The sequence below is a fragment of the Protopterus annectens genome, chromosome 4.part0 (assembly GCF_019279795.1).
Source record: "Protopterus annectens isolate FY-2018-M chromosome 4.part0, PAN1.0, whole genome shotgun sequence".
Lineage (NCBI taxonomy): Eukaryota > Metazoa > Chordata > Ceratodontiformes > Protopteridae > Protopterus > Protopterus annectens.
The window spans coordinates 579,069,972-579,088,024 of NC_056733.1; the positions used below are offsets into that span (position 1 = coordinate 579,069,972).

At 37.5% G+C, this 18,053-nt stretch overlaps 1 protein-coding gene across 1 annotated transcript in view; it reads right to left on the bottom strand.

Annotated features, from left to right (window-relative positions):
- Positions 1-18,053, bottom strand: part of LOC122799448 (aldehyde dehydrogenase family 3 member B1-like) — a 589,363-nt gene that overhangs the window by 5,692 nt on the left and 565,618 nt on the right. Inside the window, exon 9 of the mRNA XM_044068509.1 lies at positions 17,399-17,498. Within this exon, the coding sequence (XP_043924444.1) occupies positions 17,399-17,498 (100 nt within the window). The remainder of the gene's footprint in view (positions 1-17,398; positions 17,499-18,053) is intronic.

The window sequence follows — 18,053 nt, forward strand, 5'->3', positions numbered from 1 at the left end:
TTTTTAAATTATTTCATACAGCTTGGCCTATAAGTGTTTATATATCTATATACATATATATATATATATATATATATATATATATATATATATATAAATGTTTAATTATATTTGGCTATATACTATGACATTGTACTCTATTGTTTATATATAGGAATAGATGTGCCGTAGTATAGACCATGGTACCATATAGACCTAGAACATGTCTTACAGCTTAGTATGTAGTTGTTGTGTCTTTCGGCTTTTCCCGGTTTAGTATATGTCGCTTAAATGATAAATGATTTCTTGGCTAGCTATAAATATTTCCTTACAAAGTTCAATTTAGTTTTCAGAGTTGCATTTATTGTTTATTACTTGTCATTCTCTATTATTGTACATATATGTGTCTGTTAGATGAATTTAGTTTGAAGTAGTAGATTTATGTCAATATTAGTAGTAATCTGATGGATGTATAATAATATACTTATATGGGCATATTATACAGAGGTGAAGAGTTGCACTGGTTCTATATAATACCATATACGCTGAATATATAATGGAATTGTTGATGTTTGTGAAAAGATTTTTTTAAAGTGTATGTGTGTATATGTATATATATATATATATATATATATATATATATATATATATAGATCTAGGACTATTGAATAAAAGTTCAATAGTCTGAATCCACAATCACTGAACACATTATCGAAAGTGCTTTCACCGAAAAAGCGCTTTCATTGAAGTGTGTTTAAATAAAAAATAAAACATTACTTTTACGTTTTTGCAAGGGGGCAAATTAAATTAATTAAACTTTAATACAGGTTTTAGAGAGATCATTTCATTTAAACCTGGGTGACTGCTAGCCTCAAGCATTAATTGCCAAAATAACTCTCTGTATTCTAAAGAGGCCTCTCAACAAGGATGTTAATTGAATGTATTAACATTTTAATTAGTTAGGAGACACCATTGGTAGATTCAAATAACATCTGACTTATAAATTTAGCACACTGAGCACTGTTTAGCTTTTCTGATGACGTGCATGCTGATGAAAACGCGCTGAGAACTGTAGCAGCGTTATTGTTTTTGTTTCTGTTCTGTGAGGTTTGTTCGTGGAGTGAAAATAAACATCTCTTGCTGATCTGCTGTGCCTGTCTTTTGAGTCTATCTGAAAATAAATGTGATTTTATTTTAATGAATGGTGATACAAGTCTTGCTTCAGTGTACCGTTGCTGTTTTGCCTATATTATACAACGGAGACTGTTTGCCTACTAGGGAACATTCTTTCTTGCTTCAAAATATTTAACATATGGGGGGCTATGCCCCCCCCTACTAAATATACTAACTCCAGGGTCGCACTACAATGGGGACACAGCCATGTACAACTTTAGGTAAAATGTGTTTCGGTGAATTGTGTTTTAGGTGAATTGAGCTTTCAGTGAAAAGTGCACACCAAGTTGAGTTTAGCTGAAATGTGCTTTAGGTGAAATGTCCTAGACCCATAGATTATATATATATATATATATATATATATATATATATATATATATATATATATATATATATATATATATATATACACATACACACACACACACACACACACACACACACACACACACACACACACACACACACACACACACAGTATATATATTTATACAGATATATGTATATTATGAATATATACATGTGTATATGACTAAATTGACCCGATTTCACTGAGTCAAGAAATGTGGAAACTAACGGACATTCAGTTACATTCCCAACAAAATGTTCAGTCCTCTACTTCTGTTCCCCAACAAACAGACTCGCTAGTTCAGCCTTATGTTTCTGCAGCTCAGCCTCTTTTTTCTGCAGCCCTACCCCATGTTTCTGCAGCACAACCTCCCGATTCTGCAGCTCAGGCACCTAGTTCAGTACAATCACAGACAGCAGTTTCTGAACCATCACGGTTACCGACTTCAGTCTCTGACTCTGTACAATTGCCTCCCACAGTTACTCAACCACTACAATTACTTTATCCATCTACTTTGTCTGGTCCTGTTCACTCTCATTTCTTTGCTCAAGATACACAGAGAATGCTTTCCTCCCCTATGACTACAAGAAGAAGAGGAAGAAATGTTTCATACAGTGGGAGAGGGAGATTAAGGAAACTAAGCAACCTGTCCAACATGAGAGAACAATGTATTACTTGAGGATCTTTGAACAGGGACAGTTCGGTACCTAGAGGTGGGCAAAGACTCTCGAGAGGGAGACCACGGAAGGACACAGCTATCTGCTGATAGATGACTTGGACTTTTGACATAATAGTCATGTTAACTCTGAGGTGGTTAACCTCAGTTTTTTCAAGTCATACAATTTACTTGTTAAGAAAAGGTTTCTCTTTCACACCAGCTCACAGAGCGGACATTTCCACATTGCTTCTTGATCGCAGACTTTATGTCAGGGAGCTTAATCTTAAACTTTTATGTAAAAATATACTGTTGTGGATCATGATGAACTAATTAATTAAGATTATAATCTCCTGACTAGTTTACCTATTAAAAAATGTTTATACAATCCCCCATTGTGGAACACATTGCACATTTTTTTTTAAAGATGTGTGAAAAAGACCTACGTAAATTATTGCTAAACAGTTAACTGTCACCATAAATGGTTTAACCTAACTTCAGAACAAATGTCAGCCCTTAAGACTTTACATTTAGATAAATGTAAGAATTATGAGAGCGGAGAAAGGGTCCGGTATTGTTCTTATGGAACAAGACAGATACGTTCCGACTTTGCAGAATGATTTAAACAACAGTGAATACTATTCTGTAGTTAATACTTCTGATGTTAAGTGTGCATTTACTAAGATAGACAAAACCTTTTCTTCTTCACTTAAGAACAATGCTATTTTAAAAATGGAAGCTAAATTTATGTCAGTACAAGAACCACACTTAAGGTAGTTTTTTGGCATTCCTAAAATACATAAAAATGAGAGCATCCCCCTTTCAGACACATAGTCTCAAACAAGAGAACCAAAATGGAAGGTATAGCTGAATTTTTAGATTTATTATTGATTCCATTAGTACAGCCTCCCTCCATTTTATTTAATTGACATTTGGGATTTTCTGAATTTACTTCATAATAATCCACCCACACATAAAGATATTATTCTAGTCACACTTGACAAAGAAGCTCTTTACACAAACATCCCACATTTGGAAGGCTTGGAAAAGTCATACTTGTCACAATACACTATTTTTTTTTTTTATTTTTTTTTATTTATTTTTTTATCATTTGTTGACCGGGAAAGTCCGACTAGGTTCCACAGAGCCTGTTTTCAGCGGAGGCCCGGGGAGAAATGCTCCAGATGCATGTCTTTGGAATGTGGGAGGAAACCGGAGTACCCGGAGGAAACCCACACGAACACAGGGAGAACATGCAAACTCCACACAGAAGGCACCCCAGCCGAGAATCGAACCGGAGAACCTCTTGCTGTGAGGTGACAATGCTAACCACTGCACCACTGCGCCGCCCATACTATTTCTATTAATAAAATAAACACTATTTACACCCTCACTTCCTTAGTCCTGGAAGGCAATTTCTTTCATTTTAATAATAATAATATATTTAAAAAAATTAAAGGTGTGGCCATGGGCTCGAAAGTGGCCCCTGCTTTTGCAAATTTTGTCATAGCTGCATGGGAACTAAATACCTTGAAATTTCTACCGGGCTTTAAACTCATTAAATTATACAGAAGGTATATAGATTACATATTTTTTATTTGGGAGGGTGGTAAGAGTTCTTAGTTAGAATTCATAAGTGACATGTCTTATAGTATTCCATTTTTGAATTTTAAACTGTCCACGTATGGAAAACAAATTAATTTTTTAGACACTTGTATTTCCTTTAATGCAGACTCTCTCACTTGGTCCTCCTCAATATTTAGAAAAGACGTTCAGAAATAACTAACTTCATTTTTCCAGCATGCACCCGTATTTTATGAAACGCAATTTAGCCAGGAGGCAATTCATAAGACTATCACGAATAGTAAGTGACGATAGCAAGTTCATACATGAATGTAAGAGTTTTGGCAACTTTTTATTTCATAGGGGTTATCATATTATACTGATTAAAAGTTTATATAAGGAGATTTGGTCACTCAGGTATATTAGATTTCCTCCTATACTTTTTTATGGTTTTGTTCATAAACATTCATTAATAGAGAACACACAAGTTCAAGGGCAACTCCTTCAAGTACTTCCAATCTTGATACTACATTGGAGCACACCCCTTTACACTACGTTAATTCAGAAACTGTTATAGACAGGCACGAAAGCTTCTCAGTACCGATATGTAGAGATTCTTACTTCATTAAAGTTGTTTTACAATATAATTGGGAAGTTTTAACTTCTAGCCAGGAAGTGTCGGATAAACTAGGTCTTTCACCTTTATCTGCACATAAAAAGACCAGATCTCTAAGATTACTATTTGAAAATAGAGACTCCCAGTATATTTTATCTCCTCCTGTTATTAATAATGCCACCCTAGAAATGCATTTATGTGGATCTTGTACACACATTTTAGTTGGCAATTCATATAATTTCACTATTTCTTTTAAACAATATTTTGATTGCAAATCTGTATATATAGTATATGCTGCTGTATGCATTACCTGTTCATTGTTTTACTTAAGAAAAACTATTAGAAGGTTATTTACAAGAATAAAGGAACACTATGCAGCAATTAAAAATATGGAGAGCAAAAATGCATTGGCAAAACATAGTTTGTCCTGCTCTGATTGTGTTGACTTTAAATTCTTTGTACTTGACAATGTTTCCCAATTTTTAGTGACAGTAAAACACTACTTGAAGTCAGGGAGCTGCTGTGGCAATTGAGATTACATGTGGATGCTCCACCAAGTCTAAATGAGACATGTAATATTAAGTGTGCTTTGAAATGGCACCAATGACGTTATTATTTATATGCTTACTTGATTGGTGTCGCACCTTGTACAGTTTAATTACGTGCATTATTGTTCTACTGTTATGTACTGCCTTTTATTTATAATTAGCAGTTGTTTTATTGGTTTCTCTAATTTTTAGGACAGACTCTTTTTTGAATTCTTATATATATTCTCTGAGATGGATTGTATTTCGTTTTCTGATGAAGTCCTATTATTAAACGGATGAAAGCGTTAATTACCGGCTCTGGTGTATTTGTCCGCATATTCTTCAGTTTTTTTAAAAAAATACTTTGAAGTGTTTTTGTGTATGTATGTGTGTGTGTGTGTATATATATATATATATATATATATATATATATATATATACACACACACACACACACACACATATATATATATACACACACACACACACACATATATATATATATATATATATATATACATATATACACACACACATATATATGTGTATATATGTATATATATATATATATATATATATATATATATATATATATATATATATATACATATACATACATATATATATATATATATATATACATACACACACAAATATATGTACATACCAGTAGCTATAAACTTACAAAAAGCATACAAAAATGTTTCAAGAGACAGACTGCATAAAGGATTCTAACAGCTTAACTTAATCTACTACTACTTTTAGTTAAGAAGGTATACTAAATTCTGACTACTTATGAGTTAGAAAACCAAACAGTTGTATAATACCACAGAACTTAGCTTCAGCTTTAATTCAGGAAAAATCACAAGTCAGTGTGTACTGCAAAAGCAAGGCAGTAACTTAACAAGCTTTACCCTTCTCTAGTTAACAGTCCAAATTAGAGCTTCCTGGTTGGATTTACAAATACACGTTTTCCTGATTTCAGAGTATTTTAGTTCTAAGCAGGGAGTCTAAATAATGTAATATATCCCTTGACCCGAAATAGCATTTGAAGAAGCACTGCAAATCTATGCACATGATGAACACAGTTAAATTTTTTTCCAATATTTTTTGTGCATTTACAATAAAAGCAGCTTCACACTCAGCAATGTTATTCTTTTACAAGCTGCATGATTTGCAACCACAGTTTTGTAGTAAGAACAATTAAACAGATGTTCTTGGACTCAATTTAATACCATTTTCTGTAAGTTTTACTGAAAAATGCAAGCTTTACCCAGCCTGTTATATTTCTTCTTTGAAAGTAAACTCATCTGTTTAAGTGCAATACTTCTTCCCCACAGACCTCACCCACTTTAGTCACTCCATTCTGTGGTACATTATTTATGCATATTTCAAATGAAACTAAATACTTTTTCTGGTAAATTTATAAAGGATATTTACTTCTAATTTAATGACAACTCAAAGCAGTATTCTATACAACTACTGTTTTCTGTTTATTGAGAACAATTTCAAAACACCACCCAAAATGGAAACAGTATAATACAAAATGTTATACTACAATAAGTCAACATTTCTAAATCAATAGATCAAGTTTCCTAGGTATAAAATGCTATAGCTCAGTCTCCCTTTGAAATTTCATTATGAAGCTTTCAGGCATTAACAGACTGCTCAGTTACAAAAAGCAACATTATGCTGAATTTGACCACAACACTTTACATTTTTGCATAGCGAACATGCAGATTGCAACAGCTAAACATAAAGCATTCTGCTGAAATACACAATATTTTTACATCTAATGTAATATCATCAACTCAGTAAAGAAGCATTCTCTGACATTATATACTCTGTATACTGGTCAAGTTCCTCAACACCATACTTCCAACAGAAAACAAGTATGATGCAAAATCTAAGGTTGTGGCAGGGACACCTCTGAATTACTGGATTTATACCTATTAAAAGGTCATAGCTCAGCCGCCATTGAGATTTCATCATCACATTTTCAGGCAGCAACAACAGTGTGGGCAGCTATGAAATCTTCACGACTGCTATTTTAAACATATGGATTTTATGGCAGCATAACAATTAATCTGACCTGACCACTTTAACTGCACAATCTGACCTGACCACTTGAACTGCACAAAATCATATTTGTAGTTGTTAATTGGGGTAGGGCACCAGTCTCTGAACCATTTTCAGACTCAGCCTGGGAGTACAAACTTGGGCAAAACAAAAATAGAAGTAAAACATTTATAATGTGAGTAAAACAATAAACAGTGCGACAGAAACTGGTGTAAACAACAAAAAAAAATCACTCATAACTTGTATATATTTTTTTAAAAATCACAGTAACATAATTAGGAATATCTATCTACATATATATATATATATATATATATATATATATATATATATATATATATATCACTTAAAAACTGAGATACTTGAATGAGTGAAAATATGGATGTATTTAATTACCCACAGGTAGTTTCTGATATGCAACTTTGGTTGGCAGTCTGTGGGGACATAGGACAACTATAAAAGAAATAAAGATCTACAGAATGTAAGAAAGCTAGTTTATTAGCATTTAAAAGTAAATAGTCACTACATAACATTACCTCATTTAAGCTAAAATGTGTATAAGCAGCATGCTTTATGTTACAGTGAGAAATGTAAAGAACCCTTAATATTACACTATCCTTGTCAAATTAAACATTTTTCCACACTCAGAGATTTTTTAATAATGCAACTTTTCAGTTCTAATATTTTATTTTTAACTCAGGAACACCCTGTGTATATATATATATATATATATATATATATATTTTTTACCAGTCTACCACAGGTGGAGAACATAGCAGGTCTCTTTATGTTAGACATCCAATTTTGCTTTTAGGATAACTACTTTATTTATTTTATTTATTTATCCTATATCTATCTTTATCTATCCTATATCTATACTAATTAATTGATCTATTCTGGAATCAACTGTCCCCACCCTTTGGAAATCTTTCTTTACTATCCCTCTTCATAAAGGTGGAAACTCCACTGACCCCTCAAACTACCGACCCATTGCCATTCTGTCCCCCCTCTCCAAGATATTAGAAAAATTTATTCACTCGCAGCTTCTCAATCACCTCCTCACACACCACTTACTTACCCCTACCCAACATGGATTTCGTCCTCACTACAGCACCACCACTGCCCTCCTCTCCTTCACTCATATCATTGCAGAGGCCCTAGACAACAATAAACTCATTTCCTGTCTCTTTCTAGATCTCTCCAAAGCCTTCAATACTGTCTCTTATCCTCTACTACTATCCAAACTCCCAAATCTCCATCTATCCCCCTCCACACTTGCCTGGTTTAATAGTTACCTATCTGGCAGGGAACAATCTGTCAAATGGCTCTCATCCTCCTCACCTTTCCTTCCCATCTCCACTGGTGTTCCCCAAGGCTCCATCTTGGGACCCCTTTTGTTTAACATCTTCACCAATGATCTTTTCACCTCATGCAAAAAATCCTCTCTTATTCAGTATGCTGACGACTCTGCACTTGTATCCATCTCAAATAACATTCCTGAACTACACTCCCTGACCCAACAAGCCCTACTATCCACTGAACAATGGCTCTCTCACAACCTACTGATCCTAAATCCCAAAAAGACCAAACTCCTACTTTTTCTTCCCCGTTCTCTTTCTCATCATAAAACCTCCTTTTTTATTACATCTTCTAATAATACAACTATCCAACCTGACACCCACACAAAACACCTAGGAGTCATTATCGATGACAAACTAAAGTTCAACCTACACATACGCCAGTGTATAAAAAAAACAAACCAGAAACTAGGTCTGCTATATCGGAACAAATAATTCCTAACCCCTGAATCTAGACTTCAACTGCGCCAGGCACTCCTCCTCCCCTCCCTCTTATACGCCACCCCAGTTCTTACCAATATCCAGGCCTTCACTCTAAACAAACTCCAGCAGACGTACCATAAAATAGCCAGATTCATTACTAACTCCCCATACAACTCACACCACTGCATTTCTTTAAACTCTCTTCAATGGCTTGAACTTCCCCAATTTCTGCTATCTTATCAATTTCATATGCTACACTCTATTCTTTATAAAACCTCCTTCTGTCCATCTCTACCTTCCTTAGTTTCCTTCTACATCCCATCCCGGACCCTCTGTACTTCTAACCAACAATTACTTGATGTCTACCACCCAAAAAGGTTAGTAGGCAAACTACTCTGCAAACACTCCCTTGCCCATGCTTGGAACAAACTTCCCCTTGACTTATGTTCAATCTCCCACACCTCCCACTTTAAAAATGAACTAAAAGCTTATTTTCTCAATTCCAAGACCTGCCCTTGCCATGACCCCACCTAGTCTTCCTTCCCTTTATGTACCCTCAAAAGGTCCATGCTTAGTACCTCATTACACCTCTCTCTCCAATGTGTCTACTATGCATTTGCATAAGTTTATACAAACAAAACAAAATTATTGTTGACCTATTCAACTATATCAATGTAAAATTGTTACTAAGCTTTTTAATGCAACTTTAACTTTATGCATGTAACCCAACGTATGTGAATCTTTTTGCTATAACTGCTATTATATCAATATTGTTTAAAATTGTACTTGTTTAAAAATATACTACTGGAGCTTTTCTCCTCGGGTCTCCACTGAAAATGGGCCACAAGCCCAGTTGGACAAACCCGGTTAACAAATGTCAATAAAAAAATAAAGGATAACTTTGTTTGGACAGAATTTCAAAAGTCCCTCTTACGTTGCTACAATGCCACAGTTCTCTGTTTTTTGGCAACATCACTGGATGTAGCACTTCTGGTTACTACTTGTCCTTTTGAAAGTTCAGTTCTGAAGTATCTACATAGTAAAAGTGACTCCAATTTATTTTATACCCTTTACCATATTCCAATGAAATGCATACAATCTTGTTTTTTTCTTGATTACCAACAACTTCACCTCCAGGAAGTCCGATGACTTTTGGATTTCCACCTTACCTCCAACTTGTTATGTCTGTTAGTTTTCTGGCCTCTTGACATTAACACAACTGGTCACATTTTTGGTATTTCAGGTTTCAGACCCTCTTTTGCTAAAATATAGCTTATATATTTCAAACTGGTCATTCATTTTACAGTTGGTCATCTTTATCCTGAAATTATGCTGACTTGCTCTCTTCAGCAACTGCTTCAGCTTCTTATCATGATTTTCTTATGTATAACCTCACATTAAAAGATTACCAGTTACACTTACAAAATGTTCCAGAGACACAGCTCTATAGTATACCTCTCATGATGAGTAAACACCTAAGAATGGATTTATGAGTAATGACTATAACCACTGCAGTACATGTTGCAACTTACTGGAGTAGGCATTTGGTTTTCAGCTTTGTCGATGTTAAGTGCTTGTCTGCTTAATTACCATTTTATTTGGCAGCTGCTATACCAGAACCTTAAGTAAAGGAAACAATTATGAATTTAAAATCTAATAAAGCAGCAGAAGTCACTGATTTATAAGTTGAATTCAGACCTGTGTATCCCACATTCACTGGAGTAAACAAAAATATGTTTTTAAGAAAAGAGGGACTAAACAGGGTCTTACCCTACAGATTACTGTCCTGTACCCATTATAAATTTAGATAGGTCATGCAACTTCAGTATGTGTCTGTAAACTTGTGCTGGCACTAACAAACTTTTTGTATTTCTTAAATTTAGTTTTATCCAGCTAGAACAGTGTTATAAAATACACCCTTACTACAAAATGTTTAAGCTGTTTTTAATTGGAATAGAACAGTGATCCATGTAATCCTATCTCAGGTTCAGTTCAGGAGAAAAAGTTGGAAATTTGTAATTCAGTCCACAAGAAAAATCACCAAGAGGTATTCATGTGACTTGTCATATTTCTCTTAAAGATATTAATTTACAGTGCTTATTCTGCTTCAGGAAAGGATGAGGCATTAAGAGCGGTCTTTACTGTGATCCCCTTAAAACATTACAGCTACAACAGTAGATAAAATATAAAAAAGACTATAATAAAGCTAGACCTCAACTAGGCACACAGCATCAGAACTATATGTACAAAAATGCAGAGAAAATTATGAAAATTATTGGCAGCTTTTATTGTAGGGGGAAGAAGGGTCTTTTTTAATGACAACTCTTTATAAGAAAACTAGAGTGTGCACACTGGTAGGAATACAGCAGAAATGTATCAAAAGCATCCTTGGATATGAAAGCTGAAGTTATTATGAAAGATTAAAATAAAAAGCTACTTAAGAGGAGACTTGCTCAAGTATAGGACATTTACAGACAACTACCTCTGGAAACGGCTGGGATAATCAAAACTACCTCTGGAAATGGCTGGGATAATCAAACAACAGTACAGAAGCACTGGACAATCTGTGTAGCAGATTTATATAAGGATGGGAGATGTACTAATTGGTTCTCCAAGACGGTATCTGATGCCTGGAATACAATACCAAATTATACAGGTTCATAGGTTGTTACAAGGCCAATGACCACTAGAGCCCTTACAAGCCTAGTCATGCACTCCAAACCATTTGGATCCAGAGTATCATGGGTGTCTATGGGGGGGGGGGGTGCAAGTTAGCAGGGAGGTAACTAAGGATTTGTAGGGGGTGATAGCTAGAATATTTTTCTTATCAACAGCCTCTGTCCATAAGGAACACAGGGGGCCAGAAAGGGTGTAAATTTACAGTTTTGCATCCAACTGTCAAATGTTTTGTTTTAATAGGTTCAGGGATGAACTCAGTTTTACATGGATGGGATGTCTATTCCACAGCACGGGGATCCTTTGGGACATGCACATCTTCCTAGCATGTTCTGTTTAGGTCACAAGTGAAGTTTAGATCCCGGGATCTAGTGTTTCTGGTGCTGTTGGTTTTGCACACGTGCAAGATATCCATCAAGGCTGGGTCTAAGGAAGTCAGGTACGCCAATATTACAGCAAGCACTAATTTAGATATTTTTAACAGCAGCTTGGACACATATTATGGGGATGATAGTTCTGGTATACTGACCAGGCTAGAAGAGCATTACTGACTGTGCTTGAAATAATTTTATATGTATGTAACAACTCTCTACAATGTTATCATTTTAAAAAAATCTAGTAAACACTTACAAATATGAATACTCCTGTAATAGAGTAAGAGGCAACTTTAATGAAATTTTTTTCTGATAGTAAAATAATTTTCTTTCACTTACTAAACAACGAAAGGCTGACATTTTCACCAATGAATTTCCTGGCTCAGAAATTGTAGTTTACTGACCATTCAACTTTCTGGTTTAAAAGACTGCTTCTGCACTTGTTTTCTATCTTTCCTGTAACTAACCTACTAGGTAGTACTAGAAAGGCTTAAACTGATACAAGCCTTCTAGCTTAGAAGAGAGACTTTGGAGTGATTAAGTATCAGTTTTCTGTACTTTCTTGCTGTACTTAACCATTTTCCACCTAAACGCAGATTATTGTGATTTAAAAGCTTGTTTTTTTTCACATATTGTACTTATTTGACTGCCTGGACTTTTAAAAAGTCATTTTTTTGTTTAAATAATTTGTTTAACTGTTGTAGGCTACACACTAAAGTGCGATAGCCTTTTCTCATCGTTTGTAGTCATTTAAAACTATTTTAAGTGCATTTTTTACTGTTTTTGCCTTATCTTTAAAAACAAATTCATTGTTTCCTGTCTTTCTAAGCTAGTATAGTCCAGCCTTTCAGGCTAGTGCTGAATTCAGGGCTGTGAAACTAGTTTCTGAGTTGCCCATACCTTACTTGGATGGAAGGAAGTTTCTCTGTTCACCTGTGAGAGAGGGGAGATTTGAGCAGCCTATCTGTCCCTGGAGGAGTGGTTCCAGCCCAGAAGTTAATAGTTTATTGGCCATTTTGGGCTAATTTCTCTCTCTTTCATTTCCCTACTATAAAAACTGTGTTTGCACAGTTTTGCAAGCCGGGCAGCGCTGGTTAGCTACTGTTAAATTATTCCTGGCTCCACTAAGTCTCCTCTTCAGTTTTTCCCTTGAAACTAGTCTAACTCTCAACCTAAGCACTCAAAAAGCATCCTACAGCCCAGCACTTGCTCAGACCTAATAGCAAGCACTAATATACCCTGACACTTGATTGCCCAGCAGGGCAAGGCTCTTTATTCACCCCAAACCAACCAAGCGACTAAGCAGCTCACCCTACTATTCAGGCTTGACCAAAGGGTAATTTCAGGTGTACTCTCCAGTCCAGCTGGTGAATCTGGGTATCCTGAGGCAATGTTACAACTGCCTCATGTACACAGACAACCATCTCCTCCTACCACAAAACACTAACACATGCGAGAGATGAAATTTTACAGCCAAACTGGAAGCTAAGCTGTCTCCACCCAAGACTGGAACAGACAGTCAAGAGGAGAAGGTTAACACTTGCACCACACCTCCAGCCACACACAGACCTACTAAAACAGCACTGGCAAAAAATACACATAAATACACAAAATCATACTCAGAGGCTCTAAATAAAAACCTGTAAAAGCATCAGAGACCTCCAAAGTAGACACCCAAACAACCTGCACATCCCGTCACAAACCAGACAACACATAAAACACAAAATCAGTGTGCCGCACAATCACAGCTCTTAAGGCGAAATAACATACGTAACACACTAGTAATAGGTGACTCTATAGTCAGGCACACTGATGTCCCACTCACTAGGCTGGACAAGCAGAAGGTTACTGTTAGCTGCCTGTCGGGAGCCAGAATCCGCCACATAACACAAGCACTCAGGTGACTCCTGTCATTGTTCATGTTGGTGTGAATGACCCGAGACGTACCTCCCTGGACTACATGGAAAGAGACATGGAAGAGCTCTCTGATCATGTAGTCCAGGCTGGTATGACCCTGAGTAGCATCCTGCCCTTACCAAGAATGATACCTCAGTATAAAGAAAAAATTATCAATTTCAACAACTGGCTAAGCTTCTGGTGTCATTCATAGGGGATCCAGTGTCTGTCAGCATTGGACGACATGCTCGACAAGCTGCATTGCTTCTCAAGAGACAGCTTGTACCTGTCACCCCTAGGCTTCCGAATACTGGCCAAGGCGCTTGCTGCCCCCATAGTGCTTTTTTTTAGGCAAGGCTCAAAAGTCAAACCCACCTCTTTAAACAGCACAATTAACAAAAAACTGAGGGTTATGCTACTCAATGCCAGGAGTTTAAATCTCAAAATGCACGTGCTCTAAGCACTCCTCAGTATGGAGAATATCGACATCTGTTCAGTAACTGAAACCTGGTTCAAGGCTCCAGAGAGCATCCCAGCACTACTGGGCTACAACTCATACCACACATTTCGGCCACAGAACACGGACTGAAACACAAAAGGAGGGGGTGTATCCATATTCATCAAGGATACCTACACCTCCAGGTTAGTGGCACAGTCTGAGATCATCCATGTGCAACGAACATTGGGCAAATCTGCACTGCAAATTGTGGCCTGCTACAGATCACCCTCCATGACCCAGGACCACCACTCCACCTTTCTGGAGACACTGGAAAACATGAAGGTCCTACCGAACACCCTGATATTGGGCGATTTCAATTACCCTACCATTCACTAGGAAAACTACTCAAGTACAAACTCCCTGGCCCAGCGCTTCCTGGAATTCATCAACTCAAATGCCCTGGATCAGCTGGTAAACTCTCCTACCAGAGGTGAAAACATACTGGACCTGGTCATCACCAACATTGGGCGACAGGTGTTCCACACCAGAGGTCAACCTGTCACTGGTTAGCTCAGACCATAAACTAATCACTCTGGATGTCCACACCTCACCACCACCCCCAACTATGGAAACCACAGTAAAAAACTTTTCTAAAGCAAACTTCACCTTACTTAAGACAGAGGTGGTAAGTTTCACAGCCCCCACGCTAAAGGATAATGCTGCCCAAAAAGCAGAAACCTTTACAAATGCACTCTATGAGCACCTACAAGGAGCATGGATCGTGCCATCCCTAGCAAAACCAAGACTCACTCCTCTAAGAGAAGGAAACCAGTTTGGTGGACCCCTGCCATAAACAGGCTATACAATAGGAGGAGGAAACTAGTTCAGAAAAAAAGCAAATCCCAAGAAGGAAAGACATCCCCGATTAGTATCAGTAAGAAACTAAGGTCCCTCATGAAATCATCCAAGGCTAACTTTGAAAGAAAAATAGCCAAGGATTCAAAAGATAACCACAAAGCCTTCTTTAGCTATGTTAAGAATGTAAGTGGCAACTCACAGATATGCACTGAGCTAGTGCAAAATAGCACAAAATATACTGGACCTACTGATATTGCCAACATCCTGGCAGAAAGATTCAGTGCAAACTTCACCCCCTAAAGGGCCTACAATAATACCAGAAAAGTGTAGTGTCCTAGAAATCACAGACGCACAGGTGAAAACAGCCCTTTCAAAAGCCAAAAACACAGCGTCAATGGGGCCAGATGGTGCCCCAGGCTGCGTCTTGCACAACTACAGAACGAACTAACCCCCCACCTAAACACGCTGTTCAACCTCAGCCTCTCTACAGGCTACATGCCCATAAAATGGCACACAGCAACTGTTATTCCTCTCCACAAAGGAGGGGCCACAAGTGACCCTGGTAACTATTGCCCCATAAGCCTGACTAGCCCGGTCTGCAAGGCTATGGAGCGCATCATCATGGAACTCACTAACAAAGACATTGGGAACCTCCAAACACTTAACCCGACCCAGATCAGCTTTGTTAAGGGCAGATCATGCCTACTAAACCTGATTGACTTCTTTGAGACAGTCACCAAGACCATACACGAGGGAAAGGTGGTTCTCACAGCCTACCTTGACCTCGCCAAGGCTTTCGACACCATTCCCCACTAGGGTATTACAGAAAAACTCACCAGCCTGAACAGAAACCCTTACGTCATGAGATGGGTTGCCAACTGGCTTGCAGACAGAACTCACACGATAAGAATAGCGGGCTCCAGGTCTGACTCTAAACCAGTCAAAAGTGGTGTCCCACAAGGCTTGGTCCTGGGACCCCTACTGTTTAGCATATACTTCTCAGAAGTACAGGCAAACACAAGAGGACTATGGCTAACCAAGTTCACTGATGACTGCAAACTGAGAGCCATAATTGACTCTCTGGTTGACACGGACATCCTCCAAAAGGGCCTTACTGAGACAGACACCTGGTGTCAAAGTCATGACCTCAAGCTAAATGCCAAAAAATGCATAATCATCCCATTTAGGAAAAACAAAACACACACAAATTACCACATAGGTGGCAGCCCCCCTTAATACAGAAGATGTAATAAGAGATCTGGGGACCCAGGTAGATAGTAATCTCTCCTTTGACAATCATATTTTCAAATTAGTTAGGAACTCCTTCTATGTGGCCCATCTAATTACTAAAGGGTTCGCATCTAGAAATAAAGAGGTTATAGTCCCCCTCTACTCGTCACTCATCAGACCCATTATAGAGTACAATGCCCCATTTGGGATGTACCTCGCAAGGCACTTCCAACAGATGGAAAGACCACAAAAGTACCTCACCAAGAGGATTACTGGCCTCAAACATATGTCCTATGCAGCCCGTCTGAAAAGACTCCGTCTGTACTCAGTGGCATATTGCTTACTCAGAGGAGATCTCTGCCTGACTTACAAAGTCCAACTCAATTGATGGACATGCTCCACCTAAAGAAATCCAAGTCACTGTGAGCCACGCGCTCTAGTGAGCTAAACCTCGCCACAACAATAAATAGAACATACTGGAGGGATAGATTCCTGTCACAGAGACTCCCCATGCTTTGGAACAAAATTCCAAACTACATAAGGCAGAGCCCCTCACTAACACTCTTCAAGAGAAACCTTGACGAGTGGATGGGTAACAGAAAATACACCCCTGGGATCACTTCACTGGCTCTGCTTGACAGAGGATTAGTTAATTAACCAATGGGGCGGCGAAAGTGGATACACTCTGGCTAGGCTTATAAATGCCCTCGAGCAGACAGCCTAGTACCTACCTATGAACCTATGAAATATTAACCAAAGGAAGTACAATTAGGCAACAATAGCTCTGAAATACTGAACAAAGCTGCATTTAGAGGGCATGTAAATTAGGAAAAGCATGTACGGATACTGAAAAAAAGCCAGTCAGGGAAAAGCTCAGTGATTATGTTGCTTCAGTCCTCCTTGGGGGAAAAATCCAATGCATCTAAACTGATCAGAACATCAAGAAACTAAACGCATGATATAAAATCCACTAAATAATTGTGGCTGCCAAACCACTGGTAGACATTTATCTTTCCAACACATCATCATCATCTACAGTACCTTTTGCATTTGAAACCATTACAGCCCCATTCTGTAACATGACTGACAAGGATATCCTATGTCTGCAGCATCATGGTTGAACCAAAGAACTACATGAGAAAAGGAATTCTATACAATTTTGCCACAGAATATAAAATACAACCAGCTACAAGTCCATCTTACCAACTCCTCCAAATGGAAGTGTTAAGAACATATTCTGCATGCCACTGTCATTGGAACAAAAGCATCCACTCGATGTTCTAGACATTACCTCAGATATAACCTGCAAAAAGAAGAGTTATAAACTTGGTAGCCATTTTATACAAACATTCTGCCATGTTTGTGCTTTAAAAAAATCTTGTTAGCAAAGATTACAATGGTACATATACAATAAAATTTTAAAGTGGACAGAAAAATCATATGATATGATTTCTTTCTCTTTTATAAGAAGCTGGAGATATGAAATGGATGGACTCACTGTCAAGAGTGTAGTTAGATAAGGTAGACAGAATGATAACAGGTACAATGGGAACATGGGAGCAGCTAGAAAGGGCTGGTCAAGACAGACTAGACAACAAAACTTTGGAGAGAGGATAGCTTGGTCATGGAATACTCTCTCTGAGGCTGTGGTGCAAAGCGAGTCATTAAAGGAATTCAAAATTTCATAGAACAGAATAAGGAAATAAATGTGTCAGGAGTAGAGAAGGGGTTACCTAATCACTGCTAGCTGCAACACTGACAGATACGGTGTACCATATATCTTCTTAACCTGAACTCTTCACAGGTTATCAGAAACAATCGCTTTGTGCATATAACTTCCCTGCAAGTTCTCAAACTT